The sequence below is a fragment of the Gobio gobio genome (genome assembly GCF_949357685.1).
Source record: "Gobio gobio genome assembly, chromosome: 21".
In the NCBI taxonomy this organism is placed as follows: Eukaryota; Metazoa; Chordata; class Actinopteri; order Cypriniformes; family Gobionidae; genus Gobio; species Gobio gobio.
The window spans coordinates 18,073,400-18,086,097 of NC_137117.1; the positions used below are offsets into that span (position 1 = coordinate 18,073,400).

The 12,698-nt window shown below is 39.0% G+C and overlaps 1 protein-coding gene across 3 annotated transcripts in view; it reads right to left on the bottom strand.

Annotated features, from left to right (window-relative positions):
* The window catches only part of rapgef3 (Rap guanine nucleotide exchange factor (GEF) 3), a 56,217-nt gene that overhangs the window by 32,675 nt on the left and 10,844 nt on the right, over positions 1 to 12,698 (bottom strand). For 2 of the 3 annotated variants that reach the window (XM_079802449.1, XM_079802447.1), the window contains exon 3: positions 2,392 to 2,436. In XM_079802449.1, the coding sequence (XP_079658575.1) occupies positions 2,392 to 2,436 (45 nt within the window). Of the gene's footprint in view, positions 1 to 2,391; positions 2,437 to 9,905; positions 10,212 to 12,698 lie in introns of those variants that run through there. The other variant, XM_079802448.1, reaches the window with a different exon arrangement.

The following is a 12,698-nucleotide window of genomic DNA, read 5'->3' on the forward strand; positions in this document are numbered from 1 at the left end:
TTTTGAGCCATATTTAGAATTTCATCAGCCCTTTTATGCCCTTAACAATATTGTACAGAGCGCCACCCTCTACAATCTCTGCAAGCATGATATTATAAACACATAGAGTTCAGAGGTGAAGATAAAAGCGTGCTTTCTGTTAAAGAGATATGCAATGCCTCACATCCCTATGAACTATAGTAGAGCTTATTTAAAGGGATAGATCACCTACAAATTCAAATTCCGTTTTCATCTGGCCTCATGCCATTTAAAACCTAAATGGCTGTCTTTCCTCAGTGTAAATGTAAAAGTATTTTAAAAGTGATCCATAGGACTAATGCAACTTAAATGTTCATTACAAAGCTATCATTTGGCTTCAGAAGACTTGGATTATAGTTATATGGGCTGCTTTTCACGATACTTTTATGGTGCTTTTGTCTACTTTTTTGAAGACAACGTTCAAATGTATCCTTTTTTGTTCCACAGAAGAAAGTCAAATAGTTTCAAAGGGTACGTTTACATTACAACAACTGACTAAAAATGTAAAAGTTTGCGTGCGCGTACAGACGACAACGTTGTCAAAATGATTCCCGTTCACACGGCTTCGCAAAAACCATAAAAAAATTATTAATCATGCCAGGCCAGTATTTGGCGAGGAAAATACTGCGTGCCTATTGCATAAAATCCCTGTTGAACTCTTATTTTGAATTATTCTGTGACATCACATGTGGGCAGGGCTGGACTTGTCCCTGACTCCGCCCATGTTATGTTACAGACTAATTCAAAATTCACTTTCAAATTGAGTTTGAAAATATATATATATAAGTGCACAAAATATGCAAATTAAGGATTAGAACAGGCTTTCCATTTGCAGTCTACTTGAAATGACACTCAAGTGAAGTGCAAATTGAATGACAGACCCGTATTATTTTGATCTTTATAATAGGAGTAATTATGGTGTTTTGTCAAAAACATCAATAAAATGTGTTTACAATGAATCTATTTTATCTATTTATTGTGACCTCACATTCTGGAGGAATGCTGTGACCTCTGGGTGAGTAGGAAGGAAGGAAGAATTGCTCCAAATTCTAGTGCAAAAAGTCCCTGTTGAACTTATTTTGAATTAGCCTGTGACATCACATGTGGGCGGGGCTGGACTTGTCCCTGCCTCCGCCCATGTTATGTTACAGACTAATTCAAAATAAGAGTTCAACAGGGATTATATACAATATGCACACAGTTTTTTCCTCGTTCAAAAGGGATTTTATACATCTATAGACGAACACGTAATTAAAGATCTATAGACTGAACACATCATGCATGCACATTACATTATTCCATATATCGTATTCATAAATTTGCATTTTTGTAGTTTACACAGACAATAATTAGCCTGACGTCGTCATACTCAATTCTAGTCAGAATATGAGTCTGATTTTGCTCTGTTGGGCTGTGATTATGGGGCGTGTTTCAACCGAACCAGGAAAGACCTCAATTGGATAGACCTACAACCAATCAGAGCAACGGAGCGACCGAGCGACGCATAACGTTAGTTGTCAAATGTCAACAGAACTCAACTGCACTGTGTTGCCAAGTCCACGGGTTGAAGCGACCCCAATTATGTGATATACAGACCCAGGAATGCGAATTTTAGCCGGCAGTCCTTCCAAAATAACACATATTTTACCCCCCAAATGGCTTTTTTCCCCGGAGAATCCCCTTGGAAAGCTATTGGGCTTGTTTTTGGCTAGTTTTGAGGAACGTTAGCAATTGGGCGGGTTTTGTTGTAAAAACTTGGCAACCCTGTCTGCACGCACGCTGGACTAACGTTAGAAGAAAAAGATGAGTGTAAACGAACTTTGCCGGTGTTGTAAAAAAATAATTTAAGGATACACAGAGTACTTACCAACACGATCATCATTTCTGAGAGAAATAGTAAAGGTGAATGCATATACGAACAAGTTCTCCGTTAGGATTAGAGCAAATTCAACCCAAGCGCTCTTTGATGACGTGGATGATTACGTTACTGTTTATCATCTGTCCATCATCGTCTAAAGCCCGCCCTGACAATTTCATTGGTCCGAACAGCTTCTGTTCGGGCATAATTACTTCTCTATTGAGCAAGTCCAGACCGAACTGCCCGAGTAAAAATGTTGTGGGCGGGGCTAAGTTCGGCTGGCATCCAGGCTAGACAATAATGGTATAATTTCAAAAACGTACACTTTGAAACGTGCTTTCAAACATTTGCATTTTCAGGCCCCCAAAACAGCATTGTTGTGTAAATGAACGGCCAAAATGCATAAAAAGTTTTCTGTTAAGTGATGACAGACATTTCATTTTTGGGTGAGCTGTCCCTTTAAGGCTTGTCAACATATACAAAAGGCCCAGGCCACTGTTCAAAGACCTTCATACCTGTTTGATGGTGTCAGGTGTATCCACGGCTTCTGGCAGAGGTGTCTGTGAGGAGAAAAATAGAGAGAATGAGTGCACTGATAAGAATTGACACTACAGACTACAGCATTGTAATTTTGCACAAGCAAGCACCAGTGTAAAAATCTAATTTCAAAATATTATAGAGATTACTCAATCAATCCGTCACTGGCAAAATGCCATTCTGTCCATGTGCAGCGTCAAAAGTATTAAAACACGACACAACAAAGGCACGCAGGGCTAAAGAATGTCAGAAGACATGCCATACTAATGCCTCCATCTGTGGTATTTGACACTAGCCCTGCACATGATCTTTGCCACCTGCCTCCCTCTCAGCAAGACAAATTAACAGCCATAATGTAATTAAGATTCACACAAGAATTCAAGAGGAATGTTTTGCCTCTATAAGCTTGTGTGATGAAGGAGGGACAGAGGTTTAGCCTTTGTCTTTACAATACAACATGCCTGACTGAGTTCTGTGCAAAATGCAAAACATTAGACAGTGGGATGGGCGTTATCACAGAAGATTAATTAAATATGGCTAATCTGCATTTTGTGAAAATATTAAACATTTAACAATTAAATAATAATATAAAATAAATACAATATTTGCAAGTAATATAAAAATATTTTTTTTTACTATGTAGAATATATATTTGAGACATTTAGTTTTTAGATTTATATTTATTTTATAAATATAATGTATATACACTATATTGCCAAAAGTTTTGGGATGTCTGCCTTTACATGCACATGAACTTTAATGACATCCCATTCTTAATCCATAGGGTTTAATATGGATTTGGGCCTCTTCTGGGAAGGCTTTCCACAAGGTTTAGGAGTGTGTTTATGGGATTTTTTGACCATTCTTCTAGAAGCGCATTTGTGAAGTCAGTCACTGACGTTGGACGAGAAGGCCTGGCTCGCAGTCTCCGCTTTAATTCATCCCAAAGGATGTTAGAACTAGTGCAGACCAGTCAAGTTCCTCCACACCAAACTCACTCATCCATGTCTTTATGGACCTTGCTTTGTGCACTGGTGCGCAGTCATGTTGGAACAGGAAGGGACCACCCCCAAACTGTTCCCAAAATGTTGGAGCATGAAATTGTCCAAAATGTCTTGGTATGCTGAAGCATTAAGAGTTATTTCACTGGAACAAAGGGGCCAAGCCCAACCCATGATAAAAAAACCCACACCATAATCCCCCCTCCACCAAACTTTACAATTGGCACAATGCAGTCAGGCAAGTACCGTTTTCCTGGCAGCCGTCAAACCCAGACTCGTCCATCGGATTGCCAGATAGAGAAGCGTGATTCGTCACTCCAGAGAACACGTCTCCACTGCTCTAGAGTCCAGCGGCGGTGTGCTTTACACCACTGCATCCAACGCTTTGTATTGCACTTGGTGATGTAAGGCTTGGATGCAGCTGTTCGGCCATGGAAAGCCATTCCATGAAGCTCTCTACACACTGTTCTTGAGCTAATCTGAAGGCCACTCAAAGTTTGGAGGTCTGTAGCTATTGACTCTGCAGAAAGTTGGCGACTTCTGCCCACTGTGCGCCTCAGCATGCGCTGACCCCGCTCTGTGATTTTACGTGGCCTACCACTTCGTGGCTGAGTTGCTGTTGTTCCCTATTGCTTCCACTTTGTTATAATACCACTAACAGTTGACCGTGGAACATTTAGTAGTAGGGGTGGAACGGTTCTCTGGAAAAAAAAAAACCCAAATCTAACGTTCTCCACCCACGGTTCGGCACTCACTTGCACCGCGGCTCATCTCAAATCTGTACAAAAAGTATGTACTGATGTGCATTATTTCTTGAAGGGAGAGAAGCCTTTGCTGTCTGTCTTCTTTCCCTTAATCAATCAACAAATGACAAATAAATCACTCACTGCTCTTGACTGAATAACTTTTGTAACTTCAATAATGATTATGATAATTGATCTTTACTTAATCTATACAATGAAGATTATAATATGCAATGTTATTTTATATTTGATTACTTTATTCAATTCCTGTACCTGGAAAACCTGAAAAGCACTGTTTATTTGATATGCATCTTTGCTCTATTGTATGTATTTGTGCTGTTGATTATTTGATATTATTTTGTTTATTGTTATTTGACAAATGTCCTAATTACCCTGAACCGTACCGAAACAGTGACCCTAAAACAGTGATACAAACCGACAAACCGTGAGTAATTTGAACCGTTCCACCCCTGTTTAGTAGTGAGGAAATTTCACGAATGGACTTATTGCACAGGTGATAACCTATCACGGTGCCACGCTTGAATTCACTGAGCTCCTGAGAGCAACCCACTCTTTCATAACTGTTTGTAGAAGCGTCTGCATGCCTAGGTGCTTGATTTTATACATCTGTGGCCATGGAAGTGATTGAAACACCTGAATTCAAGGATTTGGAGGGGTGTCCCAATACTTTTGGCAATATAGTGTATATACCTGCGATCAGAACCGTGTAATGTCTGTGAAATAATGTATTACTTTTGGACTGTCAGACAAACAACAATGACACAATGTTGCTATACAAGACAAAAAATGATTTTCATTTCTGCAAGAACTTTTGCTTTAATGCCCATTATGTCGTTGAAAATACAAGTCAATGAAAGGACACTATAAAAAAGGAAGCATTCGAGTGATTTCAAGCAGCAGAACCAGACCATACTTGAGAATGAACAGGTTGTAATCATGCATATCTGATGGGATTCCTGCTCAAGAGGCACTCAAGGTTTTGGTTCTCTGTCCAGCCATTAACTAACAACAGTCACCAGCAGTTCTGATCTCTATCCGTAATCAAGAGACAAGCATCTCTCTCCTCTACTCTGATGAAAATTAGAGCATCGATGAAACTGAAGTGAGAATTATGGATGAACTGCGTTTAAATATTGATTGGAAAGCTGTTAACCACTGATTTAAAAGCTCAAATGCATTTTAGTTATTGATTCTGAAATGATCTGACCTTTAGGGTAATCTCTGGATAAAGATCAAATATAATGCATCATATCATATTTCATTGATAACCAATAATCAATAAAGTACTACTTCTACTAACCAGGACCACATGGATTCTGCGTGCCTCAGAATTGGCATGTCATTCAGAATGCCTCATGCTCTTTCCATGCAGGTTTATTACATATTTTGGCCAAATAATTTTATTTTGCTATCAGCCAGAGTGTAGTATTTTCAGCTCTGTTTAATAGTTTAGCATGCTTAAATCCATCCTGCATACGGTCCCTTTAAAATTGGTGTAGAAATGCAAAAAAAAAGAGGCTGCTGATAACTCACAATTGCATATGTTTAGTATTGTATGGAAACATTTAACTCTGATTAATACTCTCTGCCCAAAACCGTGACACATTTGGAAAGAACTAAATCATACCCGTTAACGACCAATGCAATGACTTGAAATTAAAAAAAGAAATGAATAATTCAAACTGACCCATTTTTAGCCTGGTTTGAGGAAAATGTATGATACCATTGTTGTCAGATTTGATCTGTGATTTGAAATGTTACTGAAATGCAAGCTTGGAGATTTCAGTCGTATTCAAACAGACGCGAGCTGTACTTGCATGACTAGAAAATAGCTACAGGGGGCGTTGCCGCGATGGGCAGGTGAACCGGCTTGATCCACTAAGGACTTGATCTACCAGTTGAGATGCTGCTAGCATAGTTTCTACACTTGGTTTCTAGACAAAGAGAAAATCTCCACGGTCTTGAACTGCACAAATTCCACCTGATTCTCTTCTGCCCTTATGGCAGAGAGTCCAAAACTCAGTTTTTATGAGGCATTGTCAGCCTCTGTTCCCATGGCAGGTGTTACTCAGCATCAGCTGACTAACTCCGTCAAGCATTGAGAAGCATATCCTGCTATTTATGGGCTTGCCCTGATAATGTATCTTTATGGGTTTTGGGTAAAACAAACCTTTTTTTTCTCCTGCTTGAATGGCCCCTTACAATTACTAAGGCTTGGTTATTGCGATAATACTAAAGGTTTTCGCCTTTCTGGCTCCTTTCAGGATAGTTCAATCATAATTTAGTCACTCTAATCCAATAGGATTCTGCTATATTTGAACTAATTTGATCTCCTTTGGTGTTCCACGGAAGAAAGTCAGTCATTTGGGTTTGGAACGACATGCAGGTGAGTAAATGATGACAGAATTTGTACTATTTCCTATAAGCACTACACTACACCACACAGGGAGTTAATGTAGCAGACGCCCACAGAAAACGCATCAGCTTTGAGTCAACCGTGAAAACATTTAAGGCTGATGTATCATTTCTCAAAAAGATCTTGGGGATAAGCGGATATGTTTTTAGGTTTTTTTCCTTCAGCATTTTCCCTGCAATGGACAGTAAAAATGGTTGGATGATCCTCAGGTGGTCAGGTTCACTGCATCCTCATGCTTGATTTACCTTTGTATAAGGTTAGCCAGCGTGGAGATCTCTCCACCCTGTGGCTCTGTTGACTGAGTAAACTGTGTAGAGTGAAACTACAGCCGACTGGATCACATGCTCCAGTACAAGAGGGAAATTACACAAGCGATATTGACTCTAAGTCTAATGAAGGTGCTGGGAAGTACCTGATCGTGAAATGCTATTGACAGGTGCCTTCATTTCTTGACTTTGAGTCTCCGAATTAGCGATTACGATGGATTTATGGATGGATGGATAGATCTTCATGGCAGTAAAAACAAATCATAAATACATTAAATACAACTTGTCATTTATCTTAGGAACTTGGAATCCAACTTAGATATATTATAGCATGACGAATGCAGGATGGTCTTAGACAGATGTTTCAGGTTGAGGTTCGGTGGTTTTCTATTTAACTCTGTGAGAAAATATACATAAATAATTTTAGGTTGGAGAAAAAAAACCCACTCCAACCCTGATGGAGTGCAGACAGTGGCACATTGGCATAACCAGTGATGCCAGTAACGCGTTACTTAGTAACGCGTTACCCTAATCTGACCACTTTTTCCAGTAACGAGTAATCTAACGCGTTACTATTTCCAAACCAGTAATCAGATTAAAGTAACTTATCCAAGTCACTGTGCGTTACTATTTTTGTCATTTTCCTTACTAAAAATATATATTTTTGCTTTCTTGTTGAGTCTCAGCAGGGGTTTTCCTGCATAGAGGAGAATTACGAGGCGGCCGCTCTGTCTCAAGACAGGCAGTCACTTGCTCAGATTAGGCATGTCGTGATCATAAATAATCATCAGAAATATATATTGTCACATTATCCTTCAGCAATCATTATTCGCATATTATTATTTGCTAGCAGCCTACAAAGTCATCTAAAGCCATTCCATAGCTGAATGTCTTTCCTCCGCTGTAGCTCAATCATTCTCCGTTCAGCAAAACTGCGCGTCGCGTTCGGTTCCAGTCAGCAGCTGCTCGGAAAGCTCACTCCATATGATATATTCCCGTTATAATACTTGATATGTTGATAAAATAATTTAACTTGCTGGAGTTTATCTAGCGGTTTCTGAAAGATGTTGTGCTCGAGCTACCCAGGTGACAACACAAGGACTATTAATTAGCATCACACGCACAATAACTGGAATTTAAAACTGTGAAGAAACAAATAATCAGTGAATGTTTGGACCGATATAGGCTACATAGTAGACTAGGATTTGTGCGCTCAACGCTCATCTTCTCTTTATGCCGTGAACTTTTCAATGTGCACTCGCGCTGCACTGCACACTCTGATTCCATGTTGCTTTAAGCGCATCATTCTGCACACGGGATGCGCATAAGCGCTTTGTTGCCGCTCTGTTTTGAAGCGTTTCATATATTTTCATAGTTTTGTGCACTTAAAGATTATTAAAAATATATATTGTTCTCACGTATCGATAAACTATAAATCTTGTAATTGTATATTATTTGTGTAGGCCCATATAATTATTTACATTCATATATAAATATAAATTAAAAAATTAAATATAAATCGTTTTTCATAAATGTATTTAATAAGAACACAAAGTAATTTGTACCTTTTCATTAACATGTTTAGATTTTATAAAATTAGTCAAAATATTTTTTTTGGAGATACAATTTCAGGAGATACATTGTTGACGTTACTATTAAAAATGCACTTCCAATAAAGTGTTGGCAAAAACGGTTGTCATTTCTATGTTGAGGCTGCAGAGGTGTTGTCGGCAACTGATGAATGTAACTAATAAAGTAACTTGTAATCTAACTTAGTTACTTTTAAAATCAAGTAATCTGTAAAGTAACTTAGTTACTTTTAAAATCAAGTAATCTGTAAAGTAACTAAGTTACTTTTTCAAAGTAACTGTGGCAACACTGGGCATAACACATGGATATCTCTTTAAACAAGCCTCTTTATCTCTTTCTCATGGGGTCCTCATGACAACGTGCGGTATTTCATCCTGAGTCATGACCCTTATTGCTGGAATGTATGAGGGACATAAGAGACCAGACCACCGCCTCGACATAAAAGACCACTGCTCCACAACAACTCGCAATCATCAATGCAGAAACAGTTTCCTAATCGGAGCATCGGTTTAGCGTGTATTTGACTGGAAAAGTATGAAAGCGCACGTGATGGGAAATCACCAGTAAGGTTTACACAGTGTCTTATGTTTCCTCATCTCGTGTTTAAGTACTTTCTTTTTTATATTGACATGAAAGCCAAATAATCAAATGAATGTAATCTAAAAGAGATCAGTATCTTTTTTTATTATTTAGATCCTTCATTTTGGGAAAAAATGCTCATTATACAAGATTTACTCGGACTAAAGTTCACTCTTGTTCACTAAGGTCAACAGTGGTGTGGGTCTTCCTGTGCACATTCTTTTCCAAACCGTAAAGGAACAAACCTTAAGATGGACAATGAACAATACGCTATAAATAACTCATCCTTGATTAACCCTTTAACAACATGTAAACACAAAAAACATATACAACAACAATGCAAAACTCTGCTCCTCCCCGGCTGTTTGGGGTCATGTTCAATGGGGGACTTTAAGTGTCTTAGCCTCCGGATTGACATCATTTGGCATTGGATTCAATGCCATCATCACTTTACACACATCCTGACACACAAACTAACACACTTTATTAGCTACTGAGTCAAGAGCAAATTGCACCTTCACATTCAAAAAAGGAAATATTGTTTGGGTTATTTCAAGAAAAGGCTGCTTTTTGTGACTGTACGTGTAAAAGCAGACACCAACATTTAGGCTACTAATGTATTAGCCTATAGACTTTTAAAACAAGTAAACAAAAATGTTTTCCATGTTCTTTCTCCGAAAAGATGACTTTTGGCATTTTAAAACAAATTTGAAAGGTTTTTAAAGCAACATATTAAAACGCAAATATTCTTTGATATGTTTCAAAAATAGCATTCTAAACAAGCACCTATATAACCAGATATTAGTTTTCATATCCTCTCTTTCTCTTGAATAACAATTCTACATGTTTGTTATTATTTATTATATGGCCACTTACCCAGCTGATTCCCCGGATCTTAGGTGTTTTGTCTCTGGAACAGCGATCAGGAAAGATTCGGTAATTATAACTCCGAAAGAGATGCATGTTTCAGTCAAGTCCGATGTATCAAACAATTATTTTACTTAGAGATCATCTGTTGGAGCAACACATGGCGAAAACAACATCCCCAATAAGGAGTTGACAATCCCTGCTTAAAGACTACCCGACCTGCACGCTGCATTCCAACATGCGTGTGATCTCCAGGCTCCGAATGCCATTAAAAAACCTGCTGTTCGCTGTCAGACGAGCCTGCGCGCTCTCGACAATCCAGCAGAGGCGCCACCCCGCGCTCCCGCCCCTGTCAGGGACGCGCCTCTTAGTAGGCTACACTAAACCAAACCGATTGTCCGCAGTCCGCAGGTGTTTGTTTACATCAAAAATGATCTAACGAATTGTACCATCACACACACACACACACACACACACACACACACACACACACACACACACACACACACACACACACACACACACACACACACACACACACACACACACACACACACACACACACACACACACACACACACACACACACACACACACACACACACACACACATATGGGCACACTTCGTTTACTTAGTTAAATTCTGGCGACTAAAAAAATACTACAAGTAGTACGCCCAGCTTATTTAATGTTTTGATAGAGCTTCCTTTAAGAACACATTGTGTTGTTTACCCCCTGGCAAAGTCCTTTTGTGGATATGATGGTACCACGGTGGGCTACTTTGATATGGGGATACCGGTGGCCGGTTGCATAAACCTTTTAGACTAGTCTTAAGTTATCTCATTTTTTTTTCCTTTACTGGGGCAAATTGTCACATCTGTAGGCTATGCCATTAAGGTTTTGAGTCAATGCTGTATAACATAATTTTCAATTCAGTCTGGATGGCAATTTCTTCCTGTGGTAATTGGGTAAAAATAGGAGGCTATTCTCACCCTGAAATTGGTTTATTGTAGACTATAGCCTATGTAGGTCCATATGTTTGACGTTCAATTTAGCCCCTACATCAAATCAATGTCATGTTTTAGATGTCATATTGACATCACATTGAGATCTAATGATTAGGTTTGAATGCCCTGAACTGAGGCCTCGAAACGCATCCATTTGGCATCCATCTTTTGAACCGTGTGTAGCCGTTGGATTTGTGCATGTGACCAACTGTAACAAACTTCTGTGGGTGTACTTTAACTTCAATAGTAAAACAAAAAAATAAGTATTTCAGACTTTTTTCTAATTTTATTTATATTACCCATGCTGAAATGGAAGCAGTGGACTGATTATTACATTTATCAAAAATGATTCTGTTTCCTGATTTACTACATTGAACTGTAATTCATTATTACAATTTCAAAAATGACAAACAGCATTTGTGCTGTGACCCCACATAAAGTATTGTATATCATCCTTATTTTTTATTTATCGTGATACCATAATAACAATATAATTGTGATACCACATTACAGCACATTTACAGGGTTACAACTACAATTTCCAGTTAATTATTATAAAATTTACATGACACGTCAGGGTCAAAAGCTCATATGGCTGAAATAGCTCAGTTGAGAGAGCTTTTGAAGATCTAAAGGTCCCTGGTACAATCCATTTGGCAAAGGAAGTGTGTGGAAGTGTTTGTGTGTGAGAATAGCCTTGCTGTCTTAGGTGCCAGGCTCAACAAGATTCAATCTTCTCAGCATTTTACTACTTTTGTATTGTTATCGTTATTTTGCTCAAGAATAGGACATCAGTGTTTGGATGTCAAATGGTTTTGATTTGAGTTTGATCTGCATATTTGACCTTGCCCACTGGAATTTTTATGTTTATTATAGTTAACTTAAACCATTAAATACATTTTTGTTACATGAAATAAATGTAGCACTAACCTTTTTTTTCAGCTAGTTTGCATAAGGCAACATTTCTTCTTTCCATTCAAATAAAGCTACACTATATTGCCAAAAGTATTGGGACACTCCTCCAAATCATTGAATTCAGGTGTACCAATCACTTATATGGCCAAAGGTGTATAAAATCAAGCACCTATGCATGCAGACGCTTCTACAAACATTTGTGAAAGAATGGGTCGCTCTCAGGAGCTCAGTGAATTCAAGCGTGGTACTGTGATAGATTGCCACCTGTGAAATAAGTCCATTTGTGAAATTTCCTCACTACTGAATATTCCACGGTCAACTGTTAGTGGTATTATAAAAAAGTGGAAGCATTTGGGAACAACAGCAACTCAGCCACAAAGTGGTAGGCCACGGAAAAATCACAGAGCGGGGTCAGTGCATGCTGTGGCGCACAGAAGTCGCCAACTTCATGGAATGGGTTTCCATGGCCGATCAGCTGCATCCAAGCCTTACCAAGTGCAATACAAAGCGTCGGATGCACTGGACTCTGGACTCACTCGCCACTGGACTCTAGAGCAGTGGAGACGTGTTCTCTGGAGTGACGAATCACGCTTCTCTGTCTGGCAATCTGATGGACGAGTAAATACATGAATGAGAGAGTTTGGTGTGGAGGAACTTGACTGGCCTGACCTCAACCTGATAGAACACCTTTGGGATGAATTAGAGCGGAGACTGCGAGCCAGGCCTTCTCGACCAACATCAGTGCCTCACCTCACAAATACGCTTCTAGAAGAATGGTCAAATCCCATAAACACACTCCTAAACCTGGTGGAAAGCCTTCCCAGAAGAGTTGAAGCTGTTATAGCTGCAAAGGGTGGGCCAACTTCATATTAAACTCTAC